Source organism: Topomyia yanbarensis, chromosome 1 (assembly GCF_030247195.1).
Source record: "Topomyia yanbarensis strain Yona2022 chromosome 1, ASM3024719v1, whole genome shotgun sequence".
NCBI classification, from domain to species: Eukaryota; Metazoa; Arthropoda; class Insecta; order Diptera; family Culicidae; genus Topomyia; species Topomyia yanbarensis.
This window is the reverse complement of record NC_080670.1, coordinates 16607191-16628459: the sequence shown is the minus strand read 5'-3', so window position 1 is coordinate 16628459 and position 21269 is coordinate 16607191. Positions and strand designations below refer to the sequence as shown.

Here is a 21269-nt window from a genome sequence, read left to right as displayed (position 1 = left end):
AAAATGGCCACACACGCGCGCTCGGTAATTATACCAATGGAAGGCAATAATATTCGCTATTATTGCAGAAGTTCCCGCGTATTGGTCGTTAAAGAACGAAAAGTGTTGCGAGCATAAACTTCAACCTCGATCACCAGTATATGCAAGATGGCGTTTCAGCTTGAGGGTAACTGTGGTCATAAAATCGCGCAGGAGGTTCTGCCGCGTCAAGTGGTCCGGCAATTGACAGATTTTATGGTGGCTCCCTGCGGTCGTTAGGTATCGATTTGCCTTCATCAATCTTCACGGAAATGTCGGTATGAAGGTTTTGTTCGGCTTCGATCTTCCACCAAGACGACATTTACGGGATGGTTATGATCTACTGTAACTATGACAGCCCGTAAGTGACGCATATAACAATCACTTGTACTTGAAGTGGAAAATATACAAGGTAACAGCTGGCAGGGTAGGCGTTGGTTTAGCAAATTGAGCAAATTCGAACGAGAAGTGTTTTTTGTTTTCAAAAATGTTTACAGATGTTGAAATAAATGTTAATGTATTTTCACAATTAGTCCGAACTCAACGAAATTATTGCCGTTTGCACAGATTCACGTGAAGAATTTTCCTCTTTCCTCTTAGAGATGGTCAGTAGCAAATAGTATCGATATAAGTTAGAATATCTAATTTAATAAGTGAGTACATAACTGGAAATGAAAGTGGTGGTACTACATTCCGTAGCGGAACTTGAACTTTTTCGAACATGCAACGATATTATATGAACACGTTTTGAATACAGAACATAAAACATTTGAATATTTTTATTTATTACAGATATTTGAAAATATTTTTCCAAATTCGTTCTTTATTCATCATCACTTGCACAATCGAAATCTTTATTTTCATTGGTTGGCATCTGGTAACTAGAAGTCGCTATCTTGGATTTCAAAGTGGCGTTAATCATCAATTAGCGATGTCTACTGACTACCCCCTTTTAAATGACACCCATATTGCTAATTCGATATTGAATTCGCAAAAGGGCGAATAAGATTTGTAAACAAACTTTTATTTTGATGGTTCCTCTTAATTTACTATAATTTCAAAGCAGAAAACAATTGAAATGACTTCTACGAAGGATAAAAATTTACACTAACGCATATTTTTCATGAAATTCCACTCTGCACCAGACTAATGAGCGAACAAGTTTGTTTACAAAAAACACTTTCGACCTTTTGACGAATTAATATTGAATTGTTCTCGTTATTTTCTGGTAACCGGAAGTTGGATATGAACGTCGTGGTACTACATTCCGTAGCAGAACTTGACCTTTTTCGACAAACTTTGCAACCGATTCTTAGTACACATGACTGGTATTGCGATTCTACTCAAACTAAGGATTCTTGCTGATTGGGACTCGAACATACGACAATATCATGTGATATGAAGAGATTGAGAAACGTTTGCGTATTTTTATTTTTACAGACATTTGAAAATATTTATCCAAATTTATTCTTTATTCATCGTCACTGTCACTACTTGCACAATCATAATATTTATTTTCATTGGTTGTCATCTGGTAGATGTACCGATGTCTACTGACAACCATATTAATGATGGTTCTCATTATTTTCTGGTAAGCGTGGGTCGCCATCATGGATTTTAAAATGGCGTAATCATCGATTTCCACTAACTATTGACCTATACTTATCTTTTACTTTGGAGATAAAACATCCTCAATAATAGATTCTTATACACACAAAAAAATCCAATTTTTCGTTCGATTTTTGTTACACTTTTAGGCTAATTGTTGGGCATTCTTTTGTTGTTGGGCATAATTGGCAAAACACTTGAATTTACTTAAGTAGAAGCCAAATAAAAAATGGACAATTGCTCCATAAGAAAAGCTTAGGTTCTTATATTGGTTATTCAATACAGACGCAATATTGAACCTTTGCTAAAATGACCAGATGATTCGAGTGCTAACACGGGACGCTCCACAGTGGTCTCAAACCCCAAAAGGACAGTCAAAAGTATTTACTGGCGTTCGATGATTTCTTCGTGCTTAGGCTTCTTCAGAAAAGTTTCAAAAAACCTTTTTTTTTTGGAAACTTTTGTTTTCACAATAAAAAACAATATTGATTTGGAGTAACTTTTCTGAAGATACCTATTGCCTGGGGCGTTTGTTGTAGTGGGCAAAAAATCGACTTCTTTTTTATCCGCTTAATTGTTAGTATTGAACCTCTAGAATAGTCTCCCGCAATCTCGGTGGCCACGCTGAACACACGCAGATTTCAATCTAATGGCAATAATTTTCGAAAAACTTATAGTGATAAAAATACAGTGTAAACAATACACTCTAAACTACTTCTACCCAAAGTTTTCCAGAGAAAATACCCAATGGACTTTTTTCTACAGTTTTTTTCCGTAATGCAATTTGATGTAGCGTTTTTCTCGAAACCGTGTTTTTCAAATTGGGGAACACGATAACACAAAAACTAATCAACGAAATACAATACAATATTTGTAGCCTGCCGATGAACCACAGAAAACAATAAAAAAGTTTTTCTCTCTATTATTTTGAAGAAAAGTGAGCGAATTTTCCATTAGAATATGAGATTTTTTTGGTTTTCATGAAGCCATTTTCCGAAACTCAAACTTTTTTCGATTTTTTTTGGTTCATCGAATAACTAAGCTTCACAAATCTTATTGAATTTCCTGTGTCAGACAATCTTATCAAGAGTTATCGTGCTCGCCGCGGCGCTCCTCGGCGTGGAAATGGTTGGACGTCTACTCTCGGAACGCTCGTACGTATGGCTCTGCATGACTGAACAAAAATTTTTTTCGTGCACAGATCCATTGCTGCCTTGCCTTCAAAATCGTAAAAAAGAAAAACTTGTGGTTGGAGCACTTTACACCAGATGCCCCCCCCCCTCAATTAATTCGGGCGATATATACCCATGTATTAGTAAGAATACCTTAAAATCAGTTTTTTATCAGATAGGCTTATTCTAGAAAGTTTAAGACACCAATAAATCACATAACTTTTACGAACACACTAATTAGTTTTGTTGTCAATTTTGAGATCCATTGCTGCCTCGCCTACAAAATCGTAAAACAAAAAAAAAACTTTCGGTTTGAGCACTTTACACCTAACGCCCCCTTGATTAGTTCGGGCAATATATACCCATGTATTAGTAAGTACTCCTTAAAATCAGTTTTTGACGTATTCTCCGTACAATGAATTTTTATCAGATAGGTTTATTCTAGAAAGTTTAAGACACCAATAAATCACAGTTTTACGAACACACTAATTAGTTTTGTTGTCAATTTTGAGATATAAGCTACGCACGCTCAAACGTTAAAACGATGGTTAAAAGATTTTTTTTGGCTTTTGATAAAGTTCTTGTGATCAAGTCAATTCAGCAAAGATTCGTTAAACTTGATTACGCATCCAAGTGATTGGCACTTTAATTTACCTTGAAAGGGTTCTCTAATTTTTAGATAAGTTTTTCTTATCAATTTTTTTTTTGCATTTTTTTAAACCTTCTATAACAATTAATTTAGAAGATGTACGAATTAAGCTAAAGAATTTATTTACCTCTATATTTATGCGGTGATATATATCTATGTGTTGGTAGAGGTTCCTTAAAATTAAATTCTAGACCTTTTCGTCAAAACGACATATCTAGAATGAGTGACTCTCTTTGTTTACTTTCTCTTCTGTTAATAATTCGGTCGCTTTAACATTTATCCCTCAACTCTTTGCATAATATACTAGTCAAAACCACCGTCTTTCGATCTGTACTGTAAAAGAAGTGAAAAGTGCTATAGTGACGCCGTAAAAATCGAAAGAGAAAGTAAACAAAGAGAGTCACTCATTGTAGAAATGTCTTTTTGAAAAAAACGCTCAAGAATTAAGTTTGATTTTTTTGTGTTGCGAATACATCTCGTCAGTAACTAGCACCAACTGGGTGTTTAGTTAGACGATGTATCTAAACTAGTACCCAAATTAGCACTAGTTAGACTCTAAAAATCCAAACAGTTCACACAAGATTATGGCACTTGTGGATAATGCACGGGAGGTCTTCCAACTAGTCCGAAGGAATTTTCGAGATATAGCAGTAATCTCATAAGTCAGTCGTAATATGTACTAACCCTGTTCAGATCTTGAATTTTCGAATCAATATTCCAGCTAGGGTTGATATGGTTATCCCGTACGATAGCAGTTGAATACTCTGCTCGTCAGCTGTGACCTCTGTTTCAACTACCAGCCTACTGCTGCAATGACGGGCAAATCTCATCATAGTAGCAGTTCCGGTAGCAAGAAAAAATGTCACGTTGATTGCAGTGTGCCTTTTGTCTGCGTGAAGCAAAAAGGAATCAATTTGTCCATCAATTAAACCACTCTCTTGTGATGTAGATATCCGAGAACGATGTCTGTTATTTATGCCTCAAAGACCGTGTAACAGTTTCAGTTTTATATGCAGCCTGCTGCGCGTTTTATTTTTTTGTCTGTAAAAGGCACTTGTTCAAACACAAACGGCACACTGAGACGAGAATCTACGGCAGCGGTTGTCGATGAAGATGACGACACACAATATTACAGAAAAGTGTGTCGTTGCTGTTTATAGTGAAGTTATTTAGCTATCGATGCTCAAAGGGTCTCACGTACGGCAGTTGCCGCGTATACGCGAGGAAACCGATCGACTCAACTCGGAATTAATCTATCACGAGGAATGGGTAGAAAAGTACATTCTTCGGACATTGCGACCGGACGTTTTGTTTAGTTAGCTTTATATGACCAACTGGGTATCGAAATTCAAACACTCTAGCTGGATCCCATAACTGAATAGTATTTAAATGATTTATGGTCTTTAGCCGATGCCGGATATGTTGAATTATTAAATCGTTCAATTATAATTATTACCCGTAAGAATGGTTATCAGATAAAAATTGGGATATTTCTTCCTAAGGACTATTTTGTACATGAAGGGAAAATTTCCTAACATTAGTAGGTCAAAAAATTTATGTATCGACTTAGTTTCATCAGTATCGTGGTAGACCGACTCAGCCACATGTTCCCAACCAAACAACTCGTTGAAAAATATATACGTCCCGCAGGTATAAAAGGTCTGTGCGCTGATAAGAAAAGTAGCGAAATCTAAATCAGGTTTCAGCCTTTAAGCTAATGCGTAGCACTTTGTAATAATATTTTTTCCCAAAAAGTGTACTTTATTTCTGTCTCAAATGTTGGGATCTGCACTTGTCATAACACTAAATACAAACATCTGCTAGAGCCCCAGGCAAACAGACATAGCACATTTTTCTCATATGAACATTAATAATAACTATGTAGTTTGTCTTAGGTGAAACAGACAAAACGTTTCGATGCCAAGAAGTTGCCCAAAAATGATACAGAGACATTCTCCCAAGTGTTATATCTCTCAGTCTATGCTTGAACGTGAATATATCACAATTACGTATACACTATAGTTCTTATCCCCATCCAGCCGTGGACTATCAACAGCGATAGGCTGAAGGATATCCCCAATCGGCATAGTAGAAGGGGAAGATTTCAGCTGTGCTTTGGTTCTAACTGACAAATGCCTTGTCATTAATAACATTTAATTGACTAATAACAACTATCGGCGCTGTCGTGAACCTGCCGTGCTCGCTGGGGACCTTGTGTGCTGTGCCATGGATGAATCCCATAATTACATAAGATGTTAGTTGTTGGTGCTGCTGGCACCGGCAGTTGCGAGACTTATCGCTAAAGTGAATGGCTTAATTCGCACATGCGCCTCGGGGTATCTCATGATTCTGAACCTGTTCAGGGAGGGTGTAAATAAAATCCAAATCACTGAACACCGTATTCAATTATACTCGTGCTTTGCCGATGCTCGTCACGTCGTCAGAGGAAGGGTTGTCTGAGCTTCGCTGGGTGCTACAGTCGTCAGAATTTGCTGTTGGCACGTCACAACACAGATTAGCACAACGCGCAGATGGCCATGCGATATTTCTATTCTGTCTGCACCTTCTAAATTCAGATGCTGATCGTTGAGATTCTTCTCCGGCATAACGCGATTAATCTAGGTATCGTGCGAAACCTCTCGAAGTAGTTGAGTTTAAATCTGAGATGACCTCCAAGTTCGATGTCTGCTTGTGTTAAATACAAACAATAAGCCGATTTGCACTCGTACTTGCAGTGGAACAAATGTGTGCATGAAATGCGGAAAGTTAAGTTCAACATAATCTGTAATTAGTGAGTTTAGTGGCAGCAGTAGTTTAGCTATGTTAAAAGCGCACATTGCCTTTTTTTGGGTGGCTTCTGAATAGGTTTGGATGCCATTTAGGCCAACAATTTTGTTACAATTTTTGCGTTTTTTACTAACAAGAGCGTCATTTCGCGAGAAAATCGAAAAAAAATCGTACGTATGTCACTATTGTTATAAGAGATCGTAATAACTTTAGTTTTAAACTCTAGGTTAAAAATTACGGCGGATAGATTTCCGGCGATGGACCCTTTCCAAACAAGGGGTCTACAGGAAAATGCTACACAGCCGCCATCTTGTACAAACACACTTGGATTTTTTTTGCGCTTCATAACTAGTATTATAAATCCCATATTACAAGATTCCGATTGACCTCTTTATTGTGTCTAAAAAAAATCCCGAAATGTGCCTATTTTTCGTGTTCTTCAGTGGTGTAACCCCTTAAGACAGATGTATTCCGTTTAATGGCACTATAATAATAATAATAATAATAATAATAATAAAAATGAAAAACACCTGCTTTGCACCATCAATCAACAGATACTAGTATTTCAAATATTACTTATAGTCTTCTTCAAGGTGCATAAATTGTCATTGCTACAACCTTTTATACAGAAAAACTCGTGAAATTTTCATCACAATACCAAAAATCTGTTATCTGCAAAAAAGAATCTGTGATCAAAAATTGTGAAAAAATCTGTGAAGTTTGCTTGACCAAAAGGTCATTTTTGATTGAACGTTAACAAATTTTGAAAATGATGTTTAAGAGAAAACTGGGAAAATTAAAGGAACAATTAAGTTGATATGTCAACCCAGTCATAAAAAAATTGCGATTGAAAAACATTATGAAAACACCCTTTATATACCCTGTTCCAGCTGTTAGGTATTGGGAAAAATCGGCAAAGATCTTTATCAGTCGTACGAAGCTTAGCCTACTTGTATCATGAGTTAGGAGGCGTAAGTATTCACGCTCTGGTCGAACGTTAGACTTTGAAGCTATAGTAATTATTATTAATATGCTAATTGTTAGCAATCCGTATGCGGTTATTTGTAGATACTGTAGTTTTTTTTTTGTAACGACGAATCATTTCAGCCGATTGCAGCATTTGCCGTTCGGAATTTGACACCTTCGGAACAAATAATTACGGAAAAGCAATACATATTTAGAGTGACCCCCCTTCGAACAGTGCTGTAATGCAGCATTGGAACGTTCTAACAAAGTAGATCAAAAATGATTGTCATCTAGAGTGTAGTTAGCCGGTGGTTTCACCGTGCACCGATTTACATTCATTATCCGCTTCCGTGGAGCCTAAATTTGTAACCAACTGTAGCCCCAGCAAACTATGGTATAATTATCTTGTTTTTTTTTTATTTTGCCAATCACATCCAACACCTTCGCTCAATTGGTAAACAAGAAACCCGACTAATAACTGTCAACGATGCGTTACGTCAGGTTGCATTGATGTCCAAGCAAGCGACGCATGCAACTTTGGCGTGCACGTTATGAATTGAGCTTTTTTTCTGCATGAGGGAAGCCAGTGGTGACGAAACCGACTGCGTCTGCCACGTATGACATCAAATTAAATGTATTCAAATCACGAGTTGGTAATAAAATTAGTTTCACCATCAACACTGTTTAGCGCTAGTCTTCTTTATGGTCTTACTTCTATTTCCCCAGTTTTCATTTTTTTTCGCCTATGTACCCAGAACAACCATTTATTAGACAAGACGAACCGTGACATAAAAATATGCGGGAAAATGCGTACGGTACATGCTAGCAAGGTTTTTTCGTTAATGTATGACTGTTCAACGATAAACTTGCGTTTCAAATGAAAATGTATGTCTGTATGACAGACAATAAACTAACCGCCAACCAGACTCAATGAGTGCTAATAAGAAGAAAAGAAACTAAATTAGACATGTTCGCCTGCCACTGTGCCACCGTTGTAGGGGAGGTGGTCTATTGTGTGGGAGGAGTTGCAACATTATGTGCATACTGGTTAAATTTTGAACCTTCAATGTTTAAAGTAAAAGATTGTCAAATTACATTCCTACAATTGATAATATTGGAATTCCAATTTTCATCAATAGACAAAACAGATAACATCAACAATGCCCTATCTCCCCTATATATGCATGTAAAAAATTCCCCGACCGGTGACACTGGTGCAGACGGACGTAATTATCTGCCACCTTTTAAAATGGAATTAAAATTTACACACGGTCTGTGCTGCCCCTGCTAGGAAACACAACGTAAACGTTTTTCTTTCAATTTCATTTCGACAAACGCCGCGCGCATAAATTTTATCTATTGCCGTTTGCTCATAACCCTCTGAGAAGAGTCGCGCAGTAGCCATTTGGGGTCTCTACACAAGCGTAAATAAACAAAACCGCATGCTGCGGGCGGTAGGTAGGTAGCTAGGTACCGAAAGGTGGCAGGCGGCAGCCACAAGGCGAAAACAGTCATTACGCGCAACTTAGTGCACTACACATACGAAAATGGTACAACGTACCTATAGTTAAAGAACTCGTGGCCTTCTGCCGTACAGCCACCGTTTTCAAACGCTGCTGTATTAAATTGTATGGAAAATTAGACATAGAAAATGTGGTACCCACCGTGTGCGATACGGCGTTCACCGGCTTCTGGCTGTTTGATACCACACTTTGTCACTTCCATCTGTTTCCGATGGTAATGATGATGACACAGATGGGTAAACTCCTAACTTCCTGTGGGATACCAGTACTGCTCACTGGAACAATCTGAACCAGCGCACTAAATGCAATAAAACTTTCAACCAGCACTTTTTTCCAGATCAACCGTCACTTGAATGCGTAATGAGTGCAGGTGTTTTGGCCTTTTATACCTTTCCTACGGCGGGAGAAAGGGGACGCCCCCTCGCAGCTAGGATAAATGTCAGAAGGTGATCCCTCCAACCAATCGGGGAACGATTCCGCACCCGGTCTTATCGATAAACACTGCTATGATAAGGATACTTATGGCAGCTCCAGAGATCAGTTTTCCCCCTTTTAGGAGAATAGATTATGGAAATTTATTTCACAGATAAGGGAAAATCGATGGTTTTATCTGACTGATTTTGGCCGTTTCGGACCACGTTTGGAGTTTCATATATTAATTTCTTTACTGTGGACTAGATTTTTCGTAGTAAGGATTTAATTTAATCGTTATCGTCACCATCAATCGATATGCTCGTTAGAAGGTGTGATTGTCTTTGACGCATTTATAACCAGTGCAAGCAGCTTCAACATTTAGTCTGATGTATGTCTCCACCACTGTTCCAAGATTACGTCGGCGAAGCCAAAAGGCTAAAAAGACTGCCGAGAAATCGTGCTCCTCATGTCAACCATTGCTCTTCCAAAGTCATATTGAGCAGTAGACGGGAGAGGTGTCGCAGGTTTTTCTGACTTTCAAAAGGACTAGAAATTGTGTCACTGATATTTGGACATAACACATCACTCGATCCATTGTCGCTTTGATCAATTGTGTCAGCTCATCCTGGAATCCGTTTTCGTGCATTATATGCCATAGCGGACTCGAGCGATTGTATCGAATGCGGCGTTAGTATCCATAAACAGGCGATGAGAGGGCGCGTTGTTTTGCAACATTTTACAGGACTTGTCAAGCAGCGAATATTTAATCCGTGGTGCCGCGTGTACCAATAAAAATTGCTTGAATTGGATAGAACATAGTCAGAAAGTGGACAGAAAATAAACAGAAAATCTACAGAAAATGGATGGAGAAAGAAAATAAAACGAACAGTTTTTGAACAGTAATTGGACAAAAAAGGGCAGAAAATGGACCAACAATGAACAGAAGAGGGACAGAAAATGGATAGGAGATGAACAGCGGATGGTCAGAAAATGGACAGAATTTGGAAGGAAAATGGGCAAAAAGTAGACAGAATGTGAGGATGGATTGGACAGAAAATGGACAGAAAACGGATAGAATATGGTTAGAAATTGGGCAGAAGGTGACCAGAAAGAGTACAGAAAAACGACAGAAAATGAATGGAAAACGGAGAAAAAATTGACAGAAACCGAACAAAAAATGCAATAAAAATAAACAAAAAATAGTCAGAAAGAGGGTAGGAAATGGAAAAAATTTGGACAGAAAATGGGTAGAAAATGGACAGGATATGCACAGCAACGGGTCAGAAAAATGGACAAAAAATGAACGGAATTTGGAAGGAAATGGACAAACAGTAGACAGAAAAAGTGCAAAAGGGGGGCAGGATTTGGACTGAAAATGGAGATAAATTCGACAGAAAATGGTTGCAAAATGGACAAAAATTGGACAGAAAACGGACAGAAAACGGTTAGAAAATTAACAGAAGATGGAAAGTAAGCGGACAGAAAACGGACTGACAGTGGACAGAATTTGGAAGGAAATGGACAAAAAATAGGCAAAAAATGGACAGAAAGAAACAGAGATTGGAGAGAAATTGGACAGAAAATGGACAAAAAACGGACAGGAGATGGACAGCAAACGGACTGAAATGAGACAAGAAGTAGACAAAAGATGGACAGGAAATAAACAGGAATTGAGTAGGATTTGGACAGTTATTGGACAGAAAATGGACAGAAAATTGTAAGAACATGCACAGGGAATGGGCAGAAAAAGGACAGAGAATGGACAGGATATTGACTGCCACGAGTCGGAAAAATGGATAGAATTTGGCATGAAAATAGACAGAAAATGGACAAAAAGTAGACAAAAAGGGACAAAAGGTGGGCAGAATTTGGATCAAAAATGGAGATAAGCTGGACAGGAAATGCAAAGAAAATGAACAGAAAATAGATAGAAAATGGGCAAAAATTGGACAGAAAATGACTAACAAAAAATGGAGAGAAAATTGTCAGAAAATGGGCGGAAAAGTATGAAAGAAGTTATGACAGTTATTGTGCAGAAATTATGCAGAAATTATGACAGTTATTGGATAGAAAATGGAGATAAAATAGAGTAAAAATGAACCTAAAATGGACAGAATTCAGACAAAAAAATGGAAAGAATGGTCAGAAAACGAAAAGAATGACCGCCAAATGGACATGAAAAGGACAGAAAATGAACAGAGAATAGACAGAATGGACAGAAAGTAGACACAAAACAAACAGAAGCTGAATATAAATTGGTAGAATTTAGGCGGAAGATGAACATAAAAGGAACAAACATGGACACAAAATGGACAGAAAACAGACAGAAAGTTTACCGACAATGGGCAAAAAATGGACAGAATTTGGAATGAAATGAACAGAAAATGGACAGGAAAATGACAGAATTTGGACAGAAAATAGACGGAAAATGGTCCCAAAATAATGAGAAAATGAACAGAAAGTAAACAGAGATTGAACAGAAAATGGACCAAAAACGGACAGCAGATAGACAGAAAACGGACTGAGATTGGGCAGGAAATGGACAGAAAATGGACAAGGACTACACAGAAAAAAATATTTTGTAATTTTCAATCTATTTTCATGCACATATTTGGAACATGAATATACATGTAAAATTAAGTTCCACCACAAATACACACAAGTTGTCGTGCTTTCTTCAAGAAATTTTATTATAATTTTACACGTTGATTGAAAATTGCAGTTTCATTAAACCGGATAAAAAATTTAATTAAATGTATTTTTAATCCAATATTGCTGTAAAATAAATGACATGTAAGATTACACGAACGAAAGTGTAGAATCGTATTCTTTTTGATGGTCCCATTGAGTGCATTGAACTCAACTTAATTTTCAATCAAATTTTTGATTCAAGCTTTGGATGTTTATATTCGTATCGATTTACATGTCGTTTAAATTTCATTATTTTTTGGTGTGTAGACCAAATATGGGAAAGGTGGATAGAGAATGGACAGAAAGTCGACAGAAAATGGTCAGAAAATGAGCAGAGAAAAGACAAGGAAATTAACAGAAAAAGAACAGGAAATGAATATGAATTGCGCAGAACTTGGACAGTAATTTGACTGAAAATTGACAGAGAATTGTGTGATGTGTACACCTATACATATTTGATATGAAGTATATTACCTTATTGTATAAACCATGAATTTAACGAAAACTAAAAGTAACGCGTAGTAACGTTAAACACAAACTTGGATAAAACTGGCACTTCGATCAGGACATTGGACTGGACAACACGTATTTTTCTAACAGTGACCTAAAAGAAACCCTAATACAGTATAGTAGAAAAATGAACAGGATTGGGGAGAAAATGGACAGAGGATGGACAAAAAATGGACAGGAAATGGACAGAAAGTGGACAATAAACGGACAGAAAATGAATCGAACATGTACAGGAAATGGACAGAAAATTGCCAGAAAATAGCCAGAAAATGGACAGTAAGTGTACAGAAAATGTACAAAAAATTAACAGGAATTGGGCAGAAATTGGACAGAAATTAAAAAGAAAATTAAGAAAAACGAATCATGAAATTATAAAATAGTCTCTGGATTTCCAAATCCGTCGAGAATGAAAAATTTGTTTTGACTTACAAGTGTGCTAGTTAGAACGTGGACAATATTCCATAGCTAGTTTGCGATAGAGTAGCCGGACCAATATACATGAAGCTTCTTACTTGGTCGATTTCGAAATCTGTCAACAACAAACACCAACGAATATTAAATATACTTTTATCGATCGTGTTTTTTTCCCAGTATTTTTATGCTTATCGCCCAATCCTCGACCGTTTGCCAATATTTGTATTCGGTTCAGCGCAGTTCAAGTGTGAATAATCGGGCGCGAAAGATTAGGCATCAGGTATATACATTAGCGTTTCGATTCGTTCTAGCGTTCCTGGTATGTGGCCATGTGGCAAACGTCGAGTTTGCGGCCTGGCAGCATAATATGACGCGGGTATCTACTGAGCAAACATGTATGGCGGCTCCAGTAGGAAACACCCTGAAAAAAGCAGGCAGAGATAGGAGGACACACACTAGCTATCTGAAAGTGTGTTATCATTGTGTAAACGAAAAAAAAACACACACACGATGCGCAATAAATATCATCCTCGATCCTAGCACCGATATCACGCCGAGCGAAGGAAAGGGACAGCAAAACGCTGGCTAGTGGAAAAAATGGTTTAGATAACAACACTTAACTGTGAGCTGATAAGAACATACAACCCATCATCGACGGTTGGTCTGTTTTCGTTTCTACCCTCATCGTAGGAATTAATATCGTGTTTTGACTCTCCTTTTTTTGTTAGGTTAATTTCTACCCGAGCAAATACTCATGGGTTCAAACACCACATAGCCCCTTCAAAAGACCTTAAATATGGTCCGTACCAAAATTCAAGACACCATAAAATGGCCTCAATAACCCATAAATACCCCAGCATATGGTATTTTATATGGGATCTACCGGACCATGGTGATGGTGTTTTCATGGGTTGAACCCATTTCAAGCACCCATGTCAAACCCCATGAGCATGGGGGTATTATGGGCTTTTCGTTTGCTCGGGTATACTAACAGAGTCCATTTTTCCCACATTATCCATGGCAGCGTGATTTCACCTACATAGTAGCTTCATTCTTTGAACGTTCTTTATTCCAGCTAGAGAGGAATAAAAACACTGGCGAAATGTTCTAAGCATCTGTATAGGAAAACACATCGCTTTAAAAAAGTTACCTGTTCCAGAACACATTCGCAAAAATAAATTGGCAAAGCTGCTATCAAATATTTAATTTGGCAAGCAATTTGTGTATGTGGTGAAATGAAGGTGCTTTTAAACACATTTAAAAAATAAATCAATAACGAACACTGTCTTCAAATGCAACAACTATTTTGCAGAAAGTCTCAGTTAAGTCATCATGCAACTGTATCTGACGTGAGTTGTGTTGGTAGAAGCCAACGACGTTCATTGATCAATTTTGGAACATTCGTAAAAGATAACCCAAAACCAATTGAAACTAAGGTTGAACTAACAAAAATTTGGTTGAAAATGACTAAACAGTCAAGAAGAAAAAGCAGCGCTTTGTAATTGAGAAAGAAATTACAATAAAATTACCCGTAATCTTCAAAGAATAAAAAATTAAATGATTCGAATTTACCTCCACATTATTCTAGCCAGCAGCACCTATAAAAGTTGTGCTCTCACACTGATAAGGTGCGCGCGAAAATTGTCGTGGCATACTGTGCTGCCAACGTGGTTTTACACAAACCCTACGCCGATGACACGAACATGCAACAACCGTCACCACTACTGACTGCCCCTCGGAGATAAGACGTGGTGTGACAGTTGGAAAATGTTCAATTTATGATCGCGCGTTGCGCTTCTAGTCGTTACGGTTTCCGCACCTATCAGCAACACCTTACGGATTCGGGCATGACCGAAGTGGCCGGAACCTCTTCTTTTCCATTTTCTACCTTAGGTGACTATGAGTACCGATAGGAAAAACAGTGTTCAGAACTTACCACTTTCGAACCGGACGAAGGATGTTCGGTGAGCGGTTTTGATGGCTGAGGGTGTTGCGGCTGTTGATATTCTGCAATTTGTTTGCGCAATGTTGCAATCTGTAAGCGAAAAGAAAAAGAAACGGTAAGAAAAAAAACATGGTAAAAGTTTTCTTATCGCTAACAACCGTAAGTGTGAAAAGGGTAACGCAGGGTGCTTTGTTGCACCCAGTGATGGCCGTTGATGACGGCAGTCAAACGGTAGTGGTAGACAGAACAAAAACAGCAATTTTCCGATTATAATGTGCAGTAATTGCTATTTTCCATGGTTTCCAGAGAGCTTGGCTATTCATAATTCTCATTCGGTGCGGTTTTGCTGGTCAAAATGGGGACACCCGCTGAGACTTTAACTGCGTGCCGGTATCGCTGAATGACATGCAACAACAAGGCAGGGGTGGATGACGGGGTTGGTGCACCTGTACAAATTTAACATTGCGCGCGATAGCACCGGTTCCCGTCCCGGCCGTCTACCTGCCTGAGCCCAGGGTAGCCATAGCTCTGCTCGAAAATGGAACCAGGGACGTGGGAATTACACATAGGCGAACACTGCACAACAGTCGCCATTCAATTGAACAACGTCAGCGGCTGGCACCCATGGGAGAGGAAACGCGGGCCAACGGAACGGAACACAAAGTCACAAATATAGTAATAATAAAAGCGCTTTTTGTGATAACGAAAATTTTCCCTCCACAGACGTGCGCATATTCACCAGGTATTGTACCTTTATGATGGCTTGAATCACGCTTGGAACTATAATAAACCTATATAGGAAAGGGAAAAAGTTGAACGCGACTAGTTGTTTATAAACGACAGATTTGTTTCTGACATTTTTTCCTTGAATCGGTTGGCATATGTTTCTTTCCATGTCTGTCGAAGCAACTGAATCAACTACAATCCGAAATAAGTCTGCTACAGTGGAACATACAATCGTTAATGAATGTATACTTACACAGCCACTGTAGCTGGTAATATATAGAGATAAACCGAGAAAACTAATGCACTTGTGCAAAGATTTTGATATTGCAGTTCTATAACCATGGAACTATGAAGCTTTTTCTAAACCAAACATTATTTTCACTTCAGTATATGAACAATTCTAGAGAAAATTTAGAATAGGACGTAAGTAACAATGAGAGATTCTCTTTAGGGTCTTTCTCTTTTGTTCATTACTCGGCTATTTCAACATTTACTACTCTACTCTTTGCATAATATTCTAGTAAAAACCGACGGCTATCGATATGTACTGGAAAATTAGTGCAAAGTGTTGTAATGACGTCGTAATAAATGAAAGAGAAAGTAAACAAAGAGAGGCTCTCAATGTTACTTACGTCCTATTGAAAATTTTCTCTAGAATTTTGTGATATTAACAATCCACGTAGCCATGGTTACTATTATAGATCAGAAAACTGATCGATTCGTTTCAATTCTAGAGGGTGTATTATAGGACCCTTACACGAGGTCAATTGTCAAAAATCACAGCATGTATACGTTTAGGCGCAGACTTTCTACAGCAAAGATGCTCTGGAGGGGTAAAGTATAGCTAATATGTTGCATTTGCAGGACCGTCGAGAGCCGCATTGGCCCCCAAAGGCTAACATTTCTGGCGGGCTCTTAAATCTTGAGTAAGTAAATGGTATACATTTAATTGTTTAAATCAAGCCATGTGGGGTACTAGTACTGGTTCAGAATGTGAATGAAGCAGGAATATTAACTTTTTTCTGAAATTGAATGACTTAGCCTTACAATATGTTTGGCAGAATCGTTGTTGTACTTTGTTTCGTGAGCCAATAAGCTCCCCTTTTTCGTCACGATACTGTCGGGTAGTCCACGGCGGCGAATCTACCCTACCGTTAATTCCCAGGCGGTGGATTGCTCCCGATACCGATGTACCTTCCTGTGAGCCATTTAGCTCCCCGCTCCGTCTACTCGGTCTAGTCCCCGGCGGTGGACCTAGCCTACTGAACGGGTCAGCCAGTTCTGTGGTTTCCCGGCGGCGTTCTAGCCAATGGCGCTACTTTGTTGGTCCCTTCGCCACTTACTCTGCAGCTCGTAGAGTATACTCGTAACCACTCTGTTGACAGCGTCCCAGATATGCTCGTCGCGGTACATCTCTTCGTCGATATTGTCCACTGTTATATCAGGTATACCACTTCGTACTTCTTCGAACCTGGGACATTCGAAGACCACGTGTTCCAGTGTCTCTTGCACGTTCACACACTCCGGGCAAAAGGGTGACGAAGCGTGTCCAAATCGATGTAGGTATTTCTGGAAGCATCCATGCTCGGACTAAAACTGCGTCTATAGAAGTTCACCTCTCCATGCTTCCTATGTACCCAAGCAGACACATTTTAGATGAGTCGGTGGGTCCTCCTGCCTTTCTCCGCGTTATCCCACTCTTGCTGCCACTTAGCCAACGAGTCCGCTCGGACCACTCTCCTTGAATTACGTGCATTTCTCCGCTGGTAACATGCTACGTCCTCAGCCAGAGTCATGCAGATGGGAATCATCCCGGCAATTACGCATACCGTCTCCGACGATATCGTTCTGTACGCACTCGCGACACGAACAGCCATTAGGCGAAACGTGCTTGTCAACTTCGTCCAGTTCCGCTTTGAGTTCAGTGCAGCAGCCCAGGCCGATACGCCATACCTCAGTATGGAGGATGAGACACCCGCAAGGAGACGTCTCCTGCTACCTCTTGCTCCTCCGCGATTCGCCATGATCCTTGCCAATGCGTTAGTTGTCCTCGCAGCCTTCTCACATACATAGTCGACATGGCTGTTGTAATTTAACCGATCGTCAACCATCACACCCGGGTGTTTCAGCGCACGCATCGATGGGATGGATTGTCCTCCGACACTGATCTCGACATGCTGGATTTTTTTTTACAGTTGCTGACCAGCACTACCTCTCTACCTCCTCAAGGGTCTTGCCGGTTATCGTCAGGACAACATCATCTGCAAAGCCGACGATCTCAGCTCCCCTGGGCAGTTACAGTATTGTACATTATATTCCAGAGCGTTGGGCCGAGTATGGAACCCTGAGGTACTCCTGTTAAACGGTTCTTCACATCTATCGTTACCACGGCGCAGTAGCGATTACCCCTTCTCTTCAATGCTTTCTCCTCGTTCTCGATGACTGTGCGGATGGCGTCTACAGTCGATATCCCTTTCCGGAACCCGAACTGCCTCTGCGATAGTCCGTTCTCGCTTTCAGCGTAGGTCGTCAGCCTGTTGAGGATGACCTTTCCAGGAGCTTACCAAGAGTATCCAGCAGGCATATAGGCCGATACGATGCCGAAGCTCCTGGTGATTTCCCTGGTTTTGGCAGCAATACCAGCTTCTGGATCTTCCATCTATCAGGGAGATAGACATCGTGCAGGCAATTCTGTAGGACTATCATGAACATGTTCGGAAACGCCAGGATCACAGTCTTCAGTACCACGTTGGGGATACCATCCGGTCCGGGAGCTTTCTTCGCCTTCAGCCCATTTGCCACAATAAGGAGCTCATCGTTGGAAACTCGATTGTCGCCAGCATTTCCGCCATCTGCATCAACGTACGGTTTTAGACAGCCATACGGGGGTGGGTCGTGCTTCGGGAAGACCCTCCACGATAATTTTCAGTTTGTCGGCGCACATTTCGACTGGCGTCATTGGACTCTTGATCCTGACCATAACGACACGGTAAGCATTGCCTCAGGGGTTGTAGCAGATGGACTTGCTTAGCACTATCTCGCGTTTAAAAGCGGCCCTGGCCACCCGGAATATTACCTTACACTCTTCTTCGACTGCCGCAGATCATGCTCTCTGAACGCGTCTTCTGGCTTTTAGGCAGGCAGCCCGGAGGATGCTGAGCCTATCGCTCCACCAGTACGCCGGACGCCGGTAGTTCCTTGGCTCCATTTTCCTCGGCATTGTTACATCACATGCCCTCGCTACTGTTTCCGAAAGCTCATCCGCACTCGGAATTGGAATGACGCTGTCAGCACGAAGTGCTTCCACAAAAAGTCCTTGTCGAAGTCCTTTATTTTCCAATTCCGTTCGCCAGTCCTAACTCTCGGTGTTACCGTACAATTTCGCCGACCAATGGTATAGTGGATCGCTTGGTGGTCACTATGTGTGTACTGCTCACTAACGCCAATTTATGTTATCCATCAACGAAGGGCTGCATAATGTTAGGTCGATGCCTTCGTTGCACAGTCTCACATCCAGCTTCGCCAAGGTATCCAACAAGCTGTAACCTCTTATGTTGGTCAGCCTGCTACCCCACTCCACGGCCCAAGCCTTAATGTCTCCTCCTATAACAACCGGCGTTCGTCCGACCAACGAGTCGGTTGGTGCGTCCAGCATCCTATTGTACTGCTCTGGTATCCATCGTGGGGGAGCATTGCAGCTACAGAAAAATACGCTGTTGATCCTAGCGAACACGAAGCCTTTCCTTTTGGACAGGGAAACCGCCCACTACTTGTATAGCAGCCATCCCTGCACTATCCACCACCTAGTTACCGTTATCGGGAGGAACACGATACGACTCTGCAATAATTGCAAAGTCGCACTTCGTTTCTGTTGTCGACTGCCACAACAGTTGCTGTGCAATATCGCCTTGATTGCGATTAAGGTGGGTTATCTCCATCATCATTAGCCTGCCTTCGCCTTTGTGTAGGCAGGGCATTTGAAGCCACCCGTCATGTGGTCGTTTCCAGCTTCCGGTTTGCAGATCATGCACCTTGGTTGCTTCGTGCAGTCTCTAGCAACGTGCCCCTTTTCTCCGCATTGTCTACACAGTGCAGACCTGTCCGGGCCCTTGCAGTTCCTCACCAGGTGACCGAGGTCAAAGCATCTGTAGCATCGTTCCAACTGCTTGGAAACTCACGGAGTGACTCTCAACGAGCACATCGACCATCCGACTTTTATCTTTCTGGTTCACGCCAGCTTGATGGCACCGGTAGTTCTAATCGCTGCCGTTTGAGTTCCTCCATAAGATTTACAAATCCGGATAGCCGCCGGTACATCCAGTTTGCACTGCTCGATCAGTGCACTCTTCAGTTCCTCAACGGTCGTTATCTCATCTAGACCCTTGCACTCGACTACGGCTTCCTGCGACAGGGCTCTCACGTTCGCTTCGCATCCCAACGATTTAGTAACGAGCCCAATCCAAACCCCACCATATCCTAGCAAAACTCCCAACTTGCAGTAGGGTCGTGGAGGGGGGGGGGGGGGCGGTTCGTTAAGCCCCTAGACTCCTGTCCTTCCTGCCCCCGCTGCCACCTGTGTGCGTGTTAACCATCCTATCTTCCACTAGCTGGAAGTGTTTTACAGAAAAAAGATGTTTGCAGGTCATGTAAATAGCTTGGTTCATTGATTTAGGTAGGTGTTAGCTCAATTGACTTTCCCTAATTATAATTCAAATTATGCCAAGCTCATTCAGTGAGTTCATTGGAAGGGAATGTGGAGTATCATTGAGAAACTTGCCTTTGCATTTGCGTTACTGAATAAAAGAAATTCTTGATGAAGATGAGATAGATGTTGTAATGTATTCAAAATTATTGGGTTGGAAATAATGTGAAATGAAAAGAGATACATTAATTAAGCGCATGTACACTAAAGTTTTTCGTTAAATATTTAATCAAAATTTTAAGATATAGATAGCATCATGAACTTGACTTGTTATAGCTATTGGAATACTTAATGAGAGTTTTGCAAAGTTGTAATGTATACATATTTCGCTAACTACCTGAGCAAGCTATAATGTTATCTCGTAATATTGAATAATGGGTTTCGTCCTACATAGAGCGAACCGAAAAAAAAAATCATTCAGATGCGCTGTTTGACCGCTGCAAGCGCCAATCAGATTACAAAACAACAATGATTGCGTCCACGAGCAGTGTACCAGAGCGGATTGAACATTCCATAGTGGTAATCGTCTCCGAACCAAACAACATCCGGAATGTGTCAGCCGGAAATGTTTAGAGATTGCTGGCACTCTGTCCAGAACAACTATGACATACTACACAATCAGTGCGCTCGATATTCAGTACCGCATAGGTACATATAATTCCCTCATGTCATTATTACGCTTAGGCTTGCGCAAAGGTAATTATCTTTCTGCTAGTTGATGGTTCGATTGAAAAACATCCGGCTAGTTTTACCTATGGATGCTTGAGTGATGATGCTCTTCTTCTGTTTTAGAGTTAGACTGAAACTAATATGCCTCCAGCATCGCTTGCGCTGTGTAGACTTGTAATGTTAAACCTCACGTTGAACACATTATCTTGTTTAATATCCCATCATCAAGTGAAGTTGACAGTTTTGGGGTGCTAGATAGTAAACGCAATGCTGTTTATTACTGTTGGATATTTTTAGAGATACTTCACTTGCCAGAGTATTAAAAAACCTGACTCTCCAATGTAAGAATCAATTCGCACGGATAGCTGATCGATTAAAATATTCAGTAGAAAAAGGTTCACGAGCTAAAGAACTGGAAACTCTTTGGGGATAATATTTGTAATTGAGGTAGTATAATTTTAAACAAAATATTGCT

The 21269-nt window shown here is 40.2% G+C and overlaps 1 protein-coding gene across 1 annotated transcript in view; it reads right to left on the bottom strand.

Moving 5' to 3' along the window:
- The window catches only part of LOC131677008 (thyroid receptor-interacting protein 11), a 76741-nt gene that overhangs the window by 54995 nt on the left and 477 nt on the right, over positions 1-21269 (bottom strand). The window contains exon 2 of the mRNA XM_058956488.1: positions 14689-14787. Coding sequence (XP_058812471.1) covers positions 14689-14787 — 99 coding nt within the window. The remainder of the gene's footprint in view (positions 1-14688; positions 14788-21269) is intronic.